Source organism: Myotis brandtii, unplaced genomic scaffold (genome assembly GCF_000412655.1).
Source record: "Myotis brandtii unplaced genomic scaffold, ASM41265v1 scaffold499, whole genome shotgun sequence".
Classification (NCBI taxonomy): Eukaryota; Metazoa; Chordata; class Mammalia; order Chiroptera; family Vespertilionidae; genus Myotis; species Myotis brandtii.
The window spans coordinates 2224329-2244490 of record NW_005369027.1 but is presented as its reverse complement, the minus strand read 5'-3'; the positions used below and the strand labels follow the sequence as shown (position 1 = coordinate 2244490).

At 37.8% G+C, this 20162-nt stretch overlaps 1 protein-coding gene across 6 annotated transcripts in view; it reads right to left on the bottom strand.

Annotated features, from left to right (window-relative positions):
- Positions 1-20162, bottom strand: part of CCAR1 (cell division cycle and apoptosis regulator 1) — a 58125-nt gene that overhangs the window by 21148 nt on the left and 16815 nt on the right. For 2 of the 6 annotated variants that reach the window (XM_014548170.1, XM_014548172.1), the window contains 12 exons: positions 19073-19525; positions 16931-16963; positions 13317-13510; positions 12018-12132; positions 11720-11912; positions 7964-8093; positions 7354-7515; positions 3914-4139; positions 3019-3132; positions 2279-2445; positions 1331-1541; positions 438-521 (listed from right to left, as the gene is read on the bottom strand). In XM_014548170.1, coding sequence (XP_014403656.1) covers positions 438-521; positions 1331-1541; positions 2279-2445; positions 3019-3132; positions 3914-4139; positions 7354-7515; positions 7964-8093; positions 11720-11912; positions 12018-12132; positions 13317-13510; positions 16931-16963; positions 19073-19525 — 2082 coding nt within the window. The remainder of the gene's footprint in view (positions 1-437; positions 522-1330; positions 1542-2278; positions 2446-3018; positions 3133-3913; positions 4140-7353; positions 7516-7963; positions 8094-11719; positions 11913-12017; positions 12133-13316; positions 13511-16930; positions 16964-19072; positions 19526-20162) is intronic. The other 4 variants (XM_014548175.1, XM_014548174.1, XM_014548173.1 and 1 more) reach the window with 3 other exon arrangements.

Sequence of the window (20162 nt, the reverse complement as noted above, 5' to 3'; positions counted from 1 at the left end):
TTTTTTTAAGAAACTTAATAGCAAAGCCATTAGTTTGACAAAAAGTCCTAGGATTCAGGCTTAATCTATTTGCCTATATTTTCTGTATCTATAGGACTCTATGTGAAGCCTGATGTTGATGACAACTTGAAGTAGTGCAAGAATAACAAACATTCTTATGAATGTAACTGGTCACTAGATTCGATTGCTGGCGCCAGTTGGGGCGCATGTGGGAGGCACCAATCAATGTGTCTCTCTCCCCCCCTCCCTTCCACTCTCTAAATCAGTGGAAAGATATCTTCAGGGAAGCATTAACAACAACAACAAAAAGCAATGTGGGTTAAAAAGCTAGTTTCATGACAAAGAAGAAACACTTTTTTTTATTTTTGCTGAGAAGAGAATCAGTTTTTATGTGTTAAATAACAAACTGCAAAAGCAACTAACTCTTTCAAAGTTACCTTCATTGTCTTTGGGTCAAGTTTAGACCAATGGGTAGGAGTAGAAATTTCTTTAGCTTCACCATCATCCTTCTCTTCTTCATCCTGATATACAAAGTTAAGAACCTAATTATTATTCTGAAACCTTAAAATAAAGGTAATTTATTTTTAAAAGTCTGTTGCTGATCTGTGCAAGGTCACAAATGTTTCAGATTGTCTTCTCCTAAAGTTATTTAGGCAAATCCACGTACATACATTCTACCACTTTTAATTGATCACAAAGACACTCATCAGCCAATCAAAGCCAGATCTGTGAAACACAAAAGGGTGATAAATTACAACACAAAGGATATCAGGGATGCACAAACACTGCCGGTCTCCACTAACCACACAGTGTGTGATCTTGCCCCAATTTTCAAACCACCCGAAGTTAAGGTTGATTTAGCCAGACCTTTCAAATGTACCAAAGATGATGCCACATAGCCTGAAATTTCAAATCTCTCAGACTTGTGGTTGTCCAATTTCAAATATCCATGATTAGAACTGATGACCGTGAAAGAGAAAATTTTTTAAATTTTAGAAAATGGCAAAATGTTTAAAATGGCTTAATACTGAATCTTGCTCAACAACTGGTCCCAGATTCCAGCAATTAGACCTATGATAAAAACAAAATTCTGTGCAATTTAAGCACAACTTATTTCCTTTGAGGTCTCAGAACTCTTAAAGTTAGCATAACAGACAGATTTTTAAAAAGGAAAGAACATACAACTATACTGCTGAAAGCTGGATTACCAGTCGCTGTTACCAGTTATGTTCCTCCATGTGTGTTTGTTATGTAGTGTGTGGTGTGCTTTGTGCCTGTGTTCCTGTGCCTGTGAGAAGCGGAAATAGAAAAAGGGATTAGCGTTCAGTGCCTGTTCTCCATCAGCCTCCTTGCGTTCACCCTGAAGCTTCTCCACCAGCTGCTGCTTGTATCCTCGGGAGAGGGTTTCCCACTCTGAGCGGGTGGGAAGGCAATGCCAAACATCCGGGAAAAATAAAACCACTGTCTCCACATGAGCTGGAACTGTACGCCCCTTGTGGGTCTCCTCAGGGCGATGGTAGCGAATCTCTGCAAAACGGTACCTGTTGCAAGGGAAGAAGCATGTTGGAAAAAAAATTCTAAAATACATTTTAAAGACCCTAGTTCACTTGTAGCACATCAAGTAAAGAAATTTTGCTGCAAGAACTTGCGGTTGGTCTAAAGAAAAAAAAAATTATAGAAGCCATAGTTCCTCTTTTGGTACATTTGTACAATATTTATAGTTAAAAGAAGAATATATTCCCCAACGCATTTTCATGTTTGATTAAAGAGCTACGCATATTTTAGGGAATACCTGAAGAAGCTGGATAGCTGTTCAGATTTCATGTGCTAAAAAAAAAAATTCTCAATTAAGTCACAAGAAATATACTAAAATACACAGGACAAATAAGCCTCAAGAGAAAATATGGCTGAACAAAAATAATCAGCAACTACATCATCTTATAACAAAAGAATTATAATGAAATGAAGTTCTCTCTTGACGATCTTCTCCAGCTATGCATGAAATGAAAAATATTTTCAACATACAATGAAACTTCCGAAGTACAGCATAACAAAGCATTTAAATTTTCAGTTTATTTTGATTAGTTCTTAAATCTCCCTCCCCCCCAACATTTTTGGCACCAAATAAACTTTTGCTACAAATGGGGATTTTTCCTTTGAGGTTACCTGCATGATCAAGGTTGCTAAAATAAGGGGAGGGAGTGTAGGCTGATAGACAAGATCATCTACATAAACTATTAGAAAAACATTTCTAATCAAAAAATGAATTGGTACTTACCATTGTGTGCACACACTTAGATCAATGCCTGTCAGAGCCTTACAACAACGAATAGCAGTCTTAATCAACACAGAGGGATCTTTTTCTGGGTCTGGTCCATCCAACGAAGGAGACCAGTGGCCTCCAATGGCCATGGCTTCATCCTTGCCTTTCATGCCCACTAAAAACTAATTCAAAACAAAGAATCATTTACATATATTATGCAACTTATAAAATTACACATAAAATACTTGAAAAGGAAAGGTACAAACCTTTCCAATATCATTTTTACTACCTCTGGTATCTGTCAGTCAAGGAAGAGTTCAGTTCATTGTGTTCCACACTGCATTTCAGCAATGGAATAGGATTTACACATCATAACTCATCCTTCTAAAACATTTCTTCAGATAAAGAGTTCTTTTAAAGAAACAAACTATAATTCATACTTTAAAAGCACCCAAAGATACACTAAATCATTATCATTAAGATTTATCTATACTACAAATATACAACATCAAAATCACAGCTGAAGTAGTGACATAATGAATAAGATATAGCCATAATCTGCAGTGAGAAAAACATCAACATCATTACAGTCTGAATACCTTAATATTAAAATTATTATTAAACTCATCAACAAGATTAAATAGTGTTTTAAATTTTATATATAGTACACACACACACACACACACACACACACACACACACACATTTAGAACCAAGCAAAGCAAATATACATCTAAAGTTATGTTTCATTTTACCTTAACAAGTCTAGCAGGATGTTGAAATCCATCTCGAAGTTCTTGTGGGTCTTCAGCTAGAGCACAGGACTTATGATACAAATCTTCCATACTAGGGCTGGCCATCAGCATTACCTATTATAGTCAAATAATTCAATCCTGTCAAAAGTCTATGTAAAGAAAATAAGAAGCACTACGTATTATCCTTACATATTAGATACCCAAATTTTTTAATAAAAATGTAAAGTAAAATGCTACAGCACCCAGAAGGTGTGACTCAGTGGGTGAGCATTGACCTATGAACCAGGAGGTCACATATCGATTCCCGGTCAGGAAACATGCGCAGGTTGTGGGCTTGGTCCCCCGTAGGAGGTGTGCAAAAGGCAGCCCATTAGTGATACTCATCACTGATGTTTCTACCTCTCTCTACCTCTCCCTTCCTCTTTCAAGTCAATAAAAATATATTTAAAAAAATAGATACCTTATAACTATACAGTTTTAACATTTCAAGGCATTCTTTTTGATGTTTTAAAACATCAGAAAACTACTGATCATAGCAATATACTAAAAGTTACCCTGCAGACTAACATATAATACATTCACCCACCATTATGTTTTATCTGGCCTAGTCAAAGTCATAGAACATTCCAAAAATCTCATTACATCAACTTCATCTTCACATTTTTATGTGGTTCAAAGTGTTAAAATATAACCATAATTTTACAGTTTAAGAGGTAAGGTAAAGAGAGGTCAAATTAAATTACTAAAACAAACAAACAAAACAGAATAGCAGACAAGAAAACGTAGGAATTCAAGGTCTTACACCTAATAACCACTTTCTGAAAATTAACTCCACATACACTCTTAATATGAGTAACTGCTCATAAATTTTAGCTGTGTATTGCAAAATACAAACCTTTGCACTGTATAAGTGGTCGGCATCTGGTGGATCAAGAATGGCCATATTTTTTTCTAAGGACTCTACTTCTCTGTGCATTACATAAAAATTGCAGTAATTTCCCAGTTGAAATGGTCTTGACAAAGGGAAAGCATCCACCCATGTAAACTGAGCATCAAAAAAGTCACTAGGTATATATAAATTCTGATAACGGCGCCTTAGTTCCATCATGTCACAACTAGGACTGAAAAAAAGACATAAGTAGTGAATAAAAAGCCTTAATACCAAAGAGTATGCAAACATTCACTCAATTCTGAAGCTAAACATCTAACCTGACATGGCTAAAAGCCAGCTGCAAATGGTCAATTACTAATGAGCTATAGATGTGCAGAAAGGCATATGATAATCTCATTTTCAAAATGTTTACTTACAGCTTTGAATAAATAACATATCTAAATGTTACCTTTATTTCTTTACTTTTTGTGTGTAGCTTAAAATTCATTAGAGAAGACCCTTTGAAATAACTTCAACCCCAGCTCCAGAGAAGATCTGAACAAAAGCAGTTCTGTCTCAGTTGAAACTGTGCACTTTTGAGAAAGTTATGGTTCATATAGAATGACAGAAAGAAGGGATAAGAGTGGTACCAAATTAGTATAAGTGCTCCTCAATCAGTTTTATACAGCGTAGAAATACAACTTTTACTCTACAGTAAGATCCTAGGTCAAGAATATTTACATTCAAAATTAAATAAAATTCACGTGAAAGCAAAATCCAAATCTTTTTTGGATTATCCACACTTCCATACCTCTCAGTATTAATGATTAAGATCCGTACCTGATTGCTCATTATGTAAAGAGAGGGTAAGATTCTGGCCTTTTAAACCTGGCATACTGATTTTTTTTTAAAGGTTCATTTCCTTTTTCCTAAGAAGCAAAGCTTTTAAGGGAGAGAAACTAAAAGGTAAATCAATCTGATAAAAAGCCAAGAGATTTCTGTTAAAAGCATAATGAAAAGTGGAAAATGCAATTTGCAAGATGAAAAGATAACTATACTGTCTTTTAAAGGACAATTAAAACAAGGGTATAAAATGTGAACTAATATATAGGTATGTCTTTTTATTTGAAGCCTAAAAATAAAAAGCATAGAATGATAAACTTGTCAGTTATGATTACTGATATAATTATACTTTATTTGGATAAAATTCTATTGTAAAAATCTATAAAACAGGTATGTGAGTTTTGTTTTTGTTGTTTTTAAAGAAGTGCTGCAAACAGAAAGTATGTGTAATAGCTTCCTAGTTTCCCATCACTAGAACTTTTGATGTTGTATCCTACCCCATAGGAGTAAAATCTATAAAACAAGAGATAAAAAAATACAAATAAATCATTTCTTGGCATACAGTCTCTTATAATCATATTACTATAAGAAAATCAGGATTTCCAATAATTATAAGAAGAGGAATGAGAACGTTAAAAATCATTTATATTTGTAATGGTTTCATTTGATATTATGGGAATTTACTTCAAAGTGGTGAAGTGAAACTCTGAATGTCTAATTTGAAAGGAGATAGATAACTGTTAAATTTACATCCTAGGTATCAACTCTTTCTAGAATAGCATTCTAAGCTGGGAAAAGATGAGTTTAAAGTAGAGCTGCTCGCCCCGGCCAGCGTGGCTCAGGAGGGTCTCAGGTTTGATTCCCCGTCAAAGGCACATACCTGGGTTGCAGGTCTGACCCCCAACCCTGGTCAGAGCGCATGTGGGAGGCAACCAATTGATGTGTCTCTGTCACATGGATATTTCTCTCTCTCTCTCTCTAAAAAAAAAAAAAAATCAACGTAAAAATATCCTCGCTCCTTGGGTGAGGATTTGAAAAAAAGTAGAGCTGCTCTATTTAATATCTTTGGGACTGGAGATAGTTTTGGTTCCAAAAACTTTTTCTCAACTATACAGACTACATATTTTAAGTATACAAGTAAACAGGGATAACAAGACAACTAGTATAAATTAAGAGTAGTTGCACCCAGCCGGTGTGGCTCAGTGGTGGAGTGTTGACCCAGGAACCAAGAGGTAGGTCCTGAGTTTGATTCCAGATCAGGGCACATGCCTGGATTGGGGGCTTGACCCCAGTAGGAGGCATGCAGAAGGTGGCCGATTGATGTTTCTCTCTCATCAATGCTTCTATCTCTCTATCCCTCTCCCTTCCCCTCTCTCTCAAATCAATAAAAAAATATTTAATTAAAAAGTTAAAAAAGAGTAGTTGCTGACTTGATCACAAGCAAGAGTAAATGAAAACCAACTACATAACAATTAAGCAAAGTCACCAAGCAAAAAATTTTGGCAATGAGTAGCATAAATAAAATACACTGGTTTACTCAATCTAGAACTGTATATAGAGAAATTTTAATGTTTGATAGCCCAATATTATGAATATTAATTATAACACTTTGTTGAAATGCAGCAATACTCTCTTAGGACACTGAAATGCAGTTATTTGTTCCTATGTGAAACTGCTTTAAATGCTGCTTGTAATGATTTATTTTTATTTTACTGTCAATTTGTTTTTTTCTGTCTGTTATTTCTTCTTATACATAACTGTCAGTCCCAAGGCCTTCAGATAATTCTTCCATTCCCTTAGAGTAAATTAGTCATTTACCAATTTCCCTTTTTATGAATTACAACTTTGCAGCCATTACTGAGTATCTACAAATGACACACACTATTGCTTTAGATACATGAACTCACAATTCTTGCTAGTTGATATAATTTCCTCTTTGCATGTGAAGTTCAAAAATTCTTTGTTTTAAATTGATTTATGAGAGAGAGAGAAAGAGAGAGAAAGAGAAATATCAATTTTGTTGTGCCACTTATTATGTATTCACTAGTTGATTCTTATATATGCCCTGACCAGAGATTGAACCCACAATCTCTGGTGTATTGGGACGATGCTCTAACCAACTGAGCAACCCAGCAGGGCTTCAAAAATTCTTAGTAACTTGCCCATTATTTCTGATTCCAAAGACTGAAAAATGTGTTGTTTTTTTAAAACATATAGACATGTGTGTATATTTTTATTATACTGTATTACCACAGCTAACTTGAAATATTTCATCCATTCCTGTATTATATTATCAGACACAATGGACTATGCATAAACTTAATAAAGTTATCAATAAATCTGGATCTTAAATGATTCTAACTTTAACGAATAACTTCATCACAGAGTGGCTGCCTTTTTCAATAGCTGATACCTCTAATGAGTGTATGAAAATAATGTAATCCTGGCAAAGAACTAAACTGCTACTTCAAATTGCATTTCTCCTCTTGTATAAATTAAAATTATTAAGTATAAAGAAATGAAAGTTGCGAGAAAAATATATCTGTATATAACACATTCTACTAAGCTACACAAAATTACAAAACTAATAACTTCATAAGAAGTGGGGGAAAATAACTTACCAATCTAAAGAAAACTTTGAAAACTGAACTGTGTAACGTGGGACAACACGGCGAACTCTCCGAGGCGAGCGTTCTCTCTCTCTTCGAGGCGATCTCTCCCGGGAACGTTTTCTCTGAGGAGACCTTTCTCTGGATCTGCGTCTATCTCTCTCCCTTTCACGACTTAAAAAACAACAACAAAATTTCCTAAAATTAATAATTTTTCTAGCATTATCTAAGAATTCCTTCATGAAATAAGTTAATATAAGATTCTACAGTATACTTTTTAAAATAATTTTTATGAATTGTGGTAAAATATATACAACATAAACTTAATCATTTCAATCATTTTTTTAGTGGCATTAAGTGCATCACATTATGCAACCATCATCCCCATCTAAAAACATACCTTCGGCCTGGCCGATGTGGCTCAGTGGTTGAGAGTTGACCTAAGAACCAGGAAATCACGGTTCATTCCTGGTCAGAGCACATGCCCAGATTGCGGGCTAGATCCCCAGTAGGGGGTGTGCAGGAGGCAGCCGATCAATGATTCTCATCATTGATATTTCTATCTCTCTTTCCCTCTCCCTTCCTCTCTGGAATCAATAAAAATATATATTTAAAAACATACCTTCGATCATCTTTTCTGTTAGGCACTTGATCCCCTCTGTCATTCCTTCCTGAAAATCTGGATGGTGGATCTAACCTTCGTGCTGGTTGTGGCTGTGAAACTATACGAACAGGAGGCTGCAATAAGCCAGCTTTAAAAGATACAGAAAAAAACCAAACATTTTTACTTAAACAAAGTTCAAAAGCATTACCTGGTTAAATTTTATAGGCAGAAAATGTTGGCTAATATTTTAGGCTCTCTGACCCATGAATGGTGGAGACCGTTTTGTATATTTGGGTATTTTTTTACAACCCTTTAACAATGCAAAACCCATTTTTAGTTCAGGGACAACACTAAACCAGGCCATGGACCAAATCCAAGGGATATAGTTTGCCAACCCTTGATCTTCTGACATTAAACCAAAGATTGCTATACAATAAGATATTCACAGGGTGCCAAAGTATCATCCAGAGATTATCTACACAGAGAAAAAACACTTTTTATAATACAAAGATTTATGGCCACCACTTTGATCATGTAATCAAATGTAGCATCGATAATAGTGGAAGTATCTGACACCATGTGCCTCTTAGTATGATGCAATATAATAAAGTACAAAACATTGCCTATAATATGTTCTTGCCAAATGCCTTTAGACTTAACCTAGAGTTTATAGTTTATATGGTGGTGGATAGAGGAATAAGGTAAAAATATCACAAGGAATCAAGACAAATCCAGAATATAACATTCCAAAAGAATTTACAAATCAACTGGCCCAATTTCTTAAAAAAACCAAGGTAATAAAATAAAAAAGAGAAAGTAGAAGCTATTCTAAAATAAAAAACACTAAAGAAACATAACCAAATATAATGCATGAAACTTGGCTTTCTGTTTAAGAAACAAAAAACAACCTTAGAAGATATTTGGGCCGTGGCTGGTTTGGCTCAGTGGATAGAGCATTGCCCTTTGTACTGAAGGGTCCCGGGTTTGATTCCAGTCAAGGGCACATGCCCGGGTTGCGGGCTTGATCCCCAGTAGGGAGCGTGTAGAGGCAGCTGATCAATGATTCTCTCTCATCATTGATGTTTCTATCTCTTCTCTCTCTGTACCTTCCTCTCTGAAATCAATCAAAATATATATTTTTTAAAAAGGACATTTGGGAGACAACTGAAGAGATCTGAATATAAACAGGGTATTTAAATGCTTTCTCTTAGATGTGATAATAGATTGTGGTAATACAGGAAAACTCTCTTTTAGGAAGGACATGCTTAAATATATGGGAGTGAAAAGTCATAGTGTCTGGTAATTACTTCAAACATTTAAGCTAATATCATGTGTATTTGTTAATTTATGCAGACAAAACACTTTGATAAAATGTGAACTGTTCAGGGTTGTAAGTATACAAGTAATCATTATACTGTTTTTCAACATTTTTATATACATGAAATTTTTTCATGAAGATTTGGGAGAGAAAAATAACCAGCTAACTTATGAATATTGCTTATGTTAAGTAATACTATACCAGCTAAAGATCAATGGGCTGGTATTACTGAAGGAATCCCTTGCCAATGCAGATTTCCCTACCATTCTGCCAAGTGAACCCTAACAGTCCACTGATCCCTTCTCTCTCTTCTACTGTTTTTTTTAAAATATTTTATTGATTTTTTATAGAGAGGAAGGGAGAGGGATAGAGAGTTAGAAACATCGATCAGCTGCCTCCTGCACACTCCCCACTGGGGACGTGCCTGCAACCAAGGTACATGCCCTTGACTGGAATCGAACCTGGGACCCTTCAGTCCACAGGCCGACGCTCTATCCACTGAGCCAAACCAGTCAGGGCTCTTCTACTGCTCTTTTTTTTAAAAAAAAAAATATATATATATTTTATTGATTTTTTATAGAGAGGAAGGGAGAGGGATAGAGAATTAGAAACATCGATGAGAGAAACATCGATCAGCTGCCTCCTGCACACTCCCCACTGGGGACGTGCCTGCAACCAAGGTACATGCCCTTGACTGGAATCGAACCTGGGACCCTTCAGTCCACAGGCCGACGCTCTATCCACTGAGCCAAACCGGTTAGGGCTCTTTACTGCTCTTATTGCTCCTCTCAAGCACCTACCAAACTCAAGGGATACATCACCACCAGAAACACTGCTTTCTTGAGCCCTTCCACAGAAGCCATATCTCTTCTTGAGAGAGTGACAGGGGGAAAATGGTATTCAAGTCCTATTCATAACTGAAAACAAATCCTCTAAGGAAAAAAAGATGAGAGGGAAAAAATAAGAAATTATAGGACTAAAGATCAGATACAGGGAAGAACCAAGTAGTCTGGAAACAGCCTGGCATTACCTAGTAAGTTTAACATACACAAACCCTCAGACCCAGCAATTTCACCAGAAAATATACGCTCTATGGAAACCTGTGCACATTGCCTCACACATGTATGCATTCACAGCAGCAGCTTCAGAAACCAAAAACTAGAAACAACAAATGTTTACCAAAGAACAGACCAACTGTATACTATTCATACTATGGAATATTATGCAAGAAGGAAAATGAAGACATTAGAGCCACACAGAATAGTATGAAAAACTTTAAAAACATAATGTTGAACAAAAAAATTTGTACACAAAAGATTATATAAATAGAATCACAGATTATGTAAAAAACAAAACTAAATTGTATTCTGAGGATATATACTTAGAGGGTTAAACTATTAGAAAAGAGTTAACTAGCAATGTTGTATTTTTTTGCCCAATTAGTGATTTACACGGGTGTTCACTAATAATGTTATACCGTTTCATCACTTTAAGTGTATCATAATTTACAATAAAAGAGAAAGTGCCGCCATTACATTTTTTAAAAATACCAATTAAACAGGCTTCTATTAACCCAAGGCTATAATTTTAAACATTCTTTAAAAATCCCAGAGTTTCAAATAATCAATATACAAAGGAAAATTTAAAACACAGCTCATTTTTTTGATGCACTATGGTTCAATGAAGAACTTAAAGTGCTATCACCAGACCCTACATGTACATAAAATGTTATATTTATAAGAAATAAGTCTCAAAAACATTTACTTCAGTTACAGATAAGATACCAAAATGGGGACAGAGGACTCAGTTTAAGTTAGCAAAGAGCATGTCTTTCGATAAGAACAATCAAATAAAAAAGTTTCCAAATAGCTATAAAAGTAGAAGTGGCTTAGCCCTGACCGGGTAGCTCAGTTGCTTGCAGCCTTGTCCCATAGACCAAAAAGGTTGCTCGTTCAATCCCTGGCCCAAGAGGGGAAGAGTCGATGTTTCTGTTTCTCTCTCTCTACCTCCTCTCTCTCTCTCTCTCTCTCTCTCTCAAAAATTAATAAAAATATATCCTTGGGTCTGCTGGCGTGGCTCAATTATTGAGCGCAGTCCTATAAACCAGGAGGTCACTGTGTGATTCCTGGTCAGGACACATGCCTGGGTTGCGGGCTCAATCCCCAGTGTGGGGAATGCAGGAGGCAGCCAATCTATGATTCTCTCTCATCAATAATGTTTCTATCTCTCGCTCCCTCTCCTTCCTCTCTGAAATCAATAAAAATATATTTAAAAAAAAAGATATATCCTTGGGTGAGGATTAAAAAAAATAAAGTAGAAGTGGTCTACACAGGATACTTAACTCTCAAGTATTTTGGAAGTCCCTATTTTTTCGTAATTAGAAGTATACTCTTACTATTTTAACAATTATGTATTAGTCTGAAACATAAAAAACAAAGATACATTGCATATAATACCTTTCTGCTGTGGCTGCTGTAATAAAGGCTGTGGTTGAGTCTGCAACAGTGGTGTAATAGAAGCTGCTGAAATCTGTGCCTGTAGCAGTGACTGAGGCTGGGGCTGAGCCTGAACACCAAATGTTGTCTGTGGTGCAATTGGCTGAAGTACAGCAGGAGGAGTCTTCAGTAAAGGTTGGGTTTGGGACTGATTCTTAACAAAAATAAATAAACTTTTAAAATATGAAAGAAAAATCTTTATAAATCAGACAACTCAATGACCAAGTTTCTACAATAGCTAACTCAATATTTCATATACCTGATTTGGTAGTGTTTGAATTCTTTGTGCATTCCATTTAAATGGCATATTAGGATTATATGTAGCTTCAACCAAAACTCTGTCACCCACTTGAGGGGTTTTCCCTTTGACAGCACTAGAAAAAAAAAAAAAAGTAAAAGCACATTTAAAAGAGTTTCCTCCAAAAGAGATTTACAAATTTGGTATTTTAAAGTACATTATTTCAAAAGCAAGGAAAGAAAAAGAAAAGGGGGGAAAAAAGTTAAGTATATCTAACCCCAATATATTCAACAAAAAAATAAAACAACCAGCCAGTGTAGTTCAATGGTTGAGCTCATCAACCTATGAATCAGGAGTTCAGTTCGATTCCCAGTCAGGACACATGCCCAGGTTGCAGGTTCGATCCCCAGTGTGGGGCGTGCAGGAGGTAGTCTATCAATGATTCTCTCTCATCACTGATATTTCTATTTTGCTCCCTCTCCCTTCCTCTCTGAAATCAATAAAAATATGTGTTTAAAAAACCATATTTTTAGTATGTAGGTAATCCTCATACTTTGGGCTTTGGAAAGATAAGAGAAAGGCATGTAAAATTTGCTTTGGGCTTTGGAAAGATGAGAGAAAGGCATATAAAATGGAAAAATAGGAGACCCACTTTCAAAAAAATCATATAGTAAGGTCATTAGAAATATATTTGAAATAGCTAAGGAAATTCACTAACAAAATACTATTTTGGATATGTTAGTTCACTAATCACTCAATCCTATTTATTAATATTTTAATTTTAAAATGTTTTTAGTACCCTGGCTAGGTAGCATCATCCTGATATGCTGAGGTTGTGTGTTCGATCAGCAGTCAGGGCATATACAAGAATCAACCAATGAATGCATAAATAAGTGGAACAACAATCGATTTCTTTCTTTCTCTTTCCTTTCCTCTCTAAAATCAATTTTTAAAAATTTTATAAAAAGAATGTTTTTAGTTTATACATCACTAGATATGTCAAACAGAAGATAAATTTTAAAAGCCATGTGAATATTTCAATCCCTAATTTCATTGTATGTCTAAACATGAAAAATTAGAAATAACTCACTCCTACAAAATGTTTATAAAAAATTCACATTACTAGTTCATTTAATAACCAAATTATAACTTCAGTCACATTCTCCATTAAAAAAGGTCATGGGTACAAGTATGACAAGCTGAATGATTAAAACATAAAATTATAGCTAAATCACAATCCTTTGCACAATTAAGCAGGTACTATCAATATACATAATGTTAAATACAAAAAGGCATCTGCCAACACCTAACAAAGTTTACCTAAGCTGAAAGAATACATCTTCATCCACAAACCCAAATGTATCGTGTAGTTTTGTGACTACTCCTGTAAAAACACGCTGTTTCTGAGGTTGGGTTTGTTGCTGACTGGATCTTGGTGTTGGATATGATACAGTTATCTGTGCTGCAGGCTGAGGCGTAGACAGGCTAAGACTTGTAGGCAGTGCAACAGCTGGCTATAAAACAAAATCAAAATCAAATTAAGGTAGTGATTTGAAATAGTCTGCAAATTCTCTAAAAATCAATTTTAAAAATCTAAAACAATAAAAAAGAAATAGTCTAGAAATTAAAAATAACTCAAAATGCTAAAAATAATTTATTTGAAGTTAGAAAAATACACCTGTACACCTTGAAGATAAGAATCAAGTTTAAAAAATAGGTCATTTGAGGAAAAAGATACTGTAGTACAATGAGTTTAAAGAGCAGTGCTTAACCTGGCTGGTATGGCTCAGTGGCTGAGCGTTGTCCGGTTTGCAAGCTTGATCCCCAATGGGGAGCATATAGGAGGCAGCCAATAAATGATTCTCTTGCATCATTGATGTTCCTCTCTCTCTCTCCCTCTCTGAAATCAATTAAATATATATACACACACATATATATATTTTCAAAGTGCTTATTTTAGTTTTCTCTTAAGAATTCAAAATCCATAGTGGCATCATAAAGACTCAGGAAAGTCCTATATAAGTGAATTAAGTCATAGAAAGGCCAATATGTATGATCTCATGTGGAGAGCGGCTACAGTGCTTGGACAGGTTATGGTCCGAACCTGTGGTCCCACAGGTTATATAAGTGATATAAACTGCAGGAGGTACAGCAAATAAACAAAGCTTGATCAGGTGCATGTAATTGAGTAAGATTCGAAACCCACAAGAACTTTGTAAACATCTTGACCATAACCTTACTTTGCCCCGTGGAATTTATACTAATAAAAGGGTAATGTGCTAATTAGACCAGGAGACCTTCCAGACAAAGCCATGGTGGCAGGGCCAAGGCAGAGGCAGTTAGGGGTGATCAGGCCAGGAGGGGAGGGCAGTTGGGGGCGAGCACAGCCACAAGATGTTTGGCTGGGGAGAGCAGTTGGGGGCGATTGGGCTGGCAGGGGGGCAGTTGGGGGTGAACGGGCTGTTGGGGGGCCTAACTGGGGGCGATCAGGCCGGCAGTGGGGGGAGCAGTTGGGGGCAAGCAGGCCAGCAAGCAGAGTGGTTAGGGGCGATCAGGCAGGCAGGCAGGTGAGCGGTTAGGAGCCAGCGGTCCCAGATTGTGAGAGGGATGTCCGACTGCCAGTTTAGGCCCAATTCCACAGGGGCCTAAACCGGCAGTTGGACATCCCCTGAGGTCCCAGATTGGAGAGGGTGCAGGCCGGGCTGAGGATACCCACCTCCCCCATGCACGAATTGTGCACCGGGCCACTAGTCTGGCTATAAAATAAAGACTCGGCTTGCAGGCTTTGGCGCTGTCTCTCCATTAGAGAAGGTGGTGTCCCACCCAGCCCCAGCTTTCTTCTCTTGTCTGTCTTTTCTTAATCCTTCACCGCCCCCTCTCAGGCTCACTGTGCTGACACGGAACAATCTCACTCATGTGAAATTAAAAAAACACACAAAGATCTCAAAGAATCAGAACCAAATGGTGGCTGCCAGACAAGTGTAGGGGAAACAGGTGAAGGTGGTCAAAAAGTACAATATTCCAGTTACAAGATAAATAAGTTCTGGGGATATAATGTACAGCATGATGACTATAGTTAATAAAACTACTGTATATTTGAAAGTTGCTAAGAGAGATCTTAAGTTCTCATCAAAAGAAAAAAAATGTATAACTATGTGAAAGTAATTATTTAATCAAATTTACTTTGGTAATAATCATTTTACTATATATATATATATATATATATGTAAAATCATATTGTACCTTTAAACGAATACAATGTTATATGTCATTTACACCTTAATAAAACCAGGAAAAAATTAAAATGTTAACACTTGCATTGGTCTTTTCTGGCACAATCAAGCATGACTAACAACACATTGATTAAAATTTCTGCATAGAAATAGAAATAATATCAAAATAAAGGAGCAACCATCTGATTCTTCAAGTCAAATCATGGGATTTGTTTTACACCTACTCAATAAAGCTAGTCTCCAAGTTCAAAAATTTTTTAAAAAAGCAGCCCTGGCCCACTTGGCTCAGTGGATAGAGCGTCAGCCTGCGGATTGAAGGGTCCCAGGTTTGATTCCGGCCAAGGGCACATGCCTGGGTTGCAGGCTTGATCCCTAGTGGGGGGCATGCAGGAGGCATCCAATCAATGATTCTCTCTCATCATTGATGTTTCTATCTCTCCTTCTCCCTTCCTCTCTGAAATCAATAAAGAAATATATTAAAAATAAATAAATAAAATAAATAAAAAGCAAAGTCCTATATTCGTACAGTAAAAGAACTCCGCATTTCTTAAACTACGATCACAAAATTATTTTCTCATAAAATTTCTTTAACATTCTAACACACTAATGGTTTATGGGCAGACTTTGGGAAATGTTATTCTAAGAAAAGACAAAATTTTACAGCTTTTCTACTTAATTTGGAAATTCTACTATTAGAGATTGAAAATATGAAACATGTTAGATTTTATTTCTTTAATAATAACAACAAAGTTTGAGGTTGATTGCCCATTTGAAGTGTACTTTAAAAAAAACAACTAACAGGTTCAAGACTAAAAAGGTATAAAAGGTTATATAGTAAAGAGCTCCTCTCCTACTCCTATTCCTCAGGTGCTCATTTCCCTAACCATGGGTGCAATATATATTAGAGATTCTGCTTTCTTTTGAACAGTTGCACAGTATTTCACTCTAAGTACATACCAGGGGTCAGTGAACTATGGCCTATGGAACGATATTCAGCACAGCACACAGGTTAATTTTGTACAGCATACAAGCCAAGGATAGTTTTTACACTTTATAAGGGTTATAAAAAAGAAAAATGAAATGCAAGAGATTTTCAGTGACCCATAAAGCATAAAGTAAACATTACATATCCAAAGTTCAAAACCTTAAAAAACTTTTTTTTAAAATTGATTTCAGAGGAGATAGAAACATCAATGATGAGAGAGAATCATTGAACAGCTGCCTCTTGCATGCCCCCTACAGGGGTAGAACCCACAATCGGAGCATCTGCCTTGACATAGTTTTCAACCATGACCTCCTGGTTCATAGATTAAAGCACAATCACTGAGCAACAATGGCTTGGCCAAAAACGTTTTAATGTTACTAAAAACTAGGCTGATAATGTAAATAGCTACTTCACCTTTAAGGTCAACCTTAAAAAGATATGTAATGTGTACAAAAATTTCCTAAAAATATTCAAAGAAAATATAAATGCCAGTATCAGTAATAAGTTTAAAATAAGACCTTATACTAGTATTTATTCAAACTAGATCACAACTCAATCTGCAATCAAAAGCTATAAAAAACAAAAACATACTTTTCATTTTTATTTAGCATAGTGCTAACCTAGTATGTGAATCCAAAAAATATTCATTTTTCAACCCCGAAAGAAAAACTTTGCTCTACTCTTCATTCAGATATCCAAAAGAAAGTCAAACTAACCTGTGTTAAAAGGGTCTGCTGAGGTTGCTGCAACTGAAAAAAGAAAACACAAAAACAGGAAAGAAAAAAGAAAAGGATCAATCAAAATTGTCTCATACATGCTTTCTTCATTTAAGAAAAAATTCCTATTATATGGCTACTTCTAATTGAGAAATATGTAAAAAGTAACAGGTCATTAGGTATAAAGTTTCCTACAGATACTTCCAACAATTGCAGATCTGATATACTATAACTCACTCATTCAAAAAAAGTAAGAAATTCATCTTTTTTTATTTTATAAGAATAACACTCACAGAAAACCTCCCTAAGTCCCTATTGGGGAAGATTTCTAGTTATGTCATGTGTTAATTACCATGTTACAGAAATTATTCAGTAGATCAGGGGGTCCCTCGGGGGTGAGGACGACGGAGCCCAACGCGCTGGGGCGCTTGCATGCATGACTCCGGAGACCAGGTTCAGAGACATAGATCTAAGTTTATTGAGGAAGTACAGCCGTATATAAAGGGGTAAGCAGCCAATGCAATAGGGACACGCTTGCTATGTTATCCAATGGGTGTGAGGGTCGGGGCTAAGAGTAGGTGGCTCTTGGAGATTTGTCAGGCGGGCGTTGCCACTTCCTGGTGTGCCAAGGAAGCATGTATGCTGGAGTGTGCTCACAGTGTTGCTTCGGCCACAGCACTGATATAAATCTCTTGAGCTCTTCCCACATCTCAACCTTCCTTTTTTATAAGCGCCTGCTGGATGTGGATAATCATAGCTTGCTGTGCATCTATTCTTTGGATCATGGAGTAAAAGCAACGAAACAAGCAGATGCAAGGAGGCCTCCTGCTGCTAGGACGGCCCATACAAATATGTTAGCAGGATTTAACCAGGAGATTAGACGGCTGAGGGCATCACTTAAGAAACTAAACTCAATGGGTTTCACTCGGGTATTGTTGATTCTTAGGATTCCTCGCTGGAGCTGATAGGTGCTGTTTAGGAATGCCTGGCTGAAGGGACCTTTAAGGAGATTTGCTAATTTTTTGCGCTCCCAGGAGGCATTCCTCACTGGAATGGGTGTTAACACAGATGGCAGCGTATCTTATATCACATCGGGTGTGTGATATTTGCCATAAATTATCGAGGTCCTCTTGGATTAAATCTATTTGTTGTTGTAAATTGAGTAACGCTCCCCATATCTATTGGTTTATTGTTGCTTGTGTAACAAAGGCTTGGGCCGTGACCTCTGATAGGGAGTTTAGACTCTGCGCTGTCAATCCCTCCTGGGCTAGAGAAGTGATTCCTGTGGCCATACCTGCTATAGCGGCTAGTATGGCAGAGATTATTAGTATCACTAGTCCTACAGCCCTTTTTTCTATTTTCCGGAATTCCTTATGGATTATTAGTTCAGCCAGCCCGTCCTAGTCGCTGACTTCTACTGGAACCCAGAGTAGCGAGGGGGTGTGCATGGCTAGAGCATAGGCATTGTTTGGATTCCAGCAATTAGATAGTACACAAGATTGCTGGGTACAAGTAAAAGCGCTATTTGCTTTGTAAGAAGAAGAAGGGGGGTCTCACACAGGACCAGTAACTAAAACTATGAGTGGCATTGGGGTCGATTGCGATGTTGTTCTCCCATCTACTTGCCGACTTTTTCCAGGTGCCTTATACAGGCGGGCCCCTTTTAGGCCGGGGAAGGGTCTTTGATCAATACATGCATTGGGCCCGCATAAATCCCACCGCCTGAATTGGGAGCGCAACCCTCGTATGGGGTCTCTTAGTGCAAATGGTGTCATTCCCTTTCTTAACCTTCTCCCCCAAATTCCCAGGGTGTCCGTCTGCGCGTCGGGTTGGAAGGCGCAGAGGCATTCTACCCAGGGGATGCTCATGGAAGGGAGGAGTACGGGGGGACGACTCCTCTGAGAGGAAAAGGTAAGGGCAGAGGGGTACTGTGGAGGGGCTGGTGGAGACCCTGGTCCAGCTCGATAAGGCCAAGGGAAAGGTTGCATTAAGTCCCAGCATAACCTCCTCTGTACAGAAGTGGTTAGTACAGTAAAAGTCCCCGGTTTCATAAGGTGCTAGGTGTATCCACCCTTGTCCCGGGGTAGTCCCATTATCTAGAGTCCACTTAAGGAGGTTAGGGCTACTGATATCAGCCCATACCGTCCCGTTCCATGGCAATGAGACCGGTTCTACTCTGTCACAGGGTAAGCCCACAGAGCAGTTAGACACTCGGACGGCAGGGAATTGTAGGCTGTCGGCGCTGACAGGCATGAGCACCCCTGGATGAGGTATGGCCGCCCATACATGTTGTGCTCTCGCCTGAGAGTTCGCTGTTATGATGGCACACATTAATAGGAATAATGTCCCTGCCGACGGATTGCCTTCTGGTGCCATGCGTGCAGCTTGGTCCTGTAGATTCTTGATGTCTCCCCAGGTAATGTTGTGGGCCCGTCGGTGTCTTGGTCGTCTCCGCCGCCGGGGCTGGTTGTCCTCTATGGTCAGGTCCTCCCTTTCCTCTACCGGGGGTGATGGTGATGGTGGTCTATGGCTCACCGCTGGTGGTGCAGGGTTTGATGTTACGGGCAGGAATCCACACGGGATTTTTCTCACCTTCTGGAAAAATACAAGCAAACCCTCACCCTTGGGTTAAGAGTGGGTCGGGGCCCTTCCAAGCCCCGGTTAGTGGATCTCTCCACCGGACCAAAGGGAGAGGCGTTGGTATGTCTCTGAGACCTCCCTAATGTTTAAAAATGGGAGGAAGACCGTCGGGGGCAAAATGAAAATAATTGAGGGTTATGAGAACCTGTAATAGTTGCTGTTGAGGCGTTAATCTTTGGTTTATCTTTTCCCCTCCTTTTTCCTTAGTAAGCTGGATTTTTAACTCTTTATTTTGTCTTTCTATTATGGCTTGCCCTTGTGGGTTGTATGGTATAAGCCTCGCTAGTGTAGCAGGGGCCGTTATCTGTTTTAATTTCCCAGGGGAAGCCTAATGTTAAAAATGCCCTGTTGAGGGTTGCTATTTCGTGGCGAGTCTTTTCACCTGTGTGAGCTTGAGCATACGTGGCCCCAGAGCAAGTGTCAATGATTACATGTACATATTTGAGCCTACCGAAGCTGGGAATATGGGTCACATCTGCTTGCCATAAGGCATTGGGTTGGAGCCCCCGGGGGTTGACCCCTTGTGGCTGGAGGGGGCCTAAAGGCAATAGGGGGCCGCAGGTTTTGCATGCCCGTATGAGATGCTTGCAGC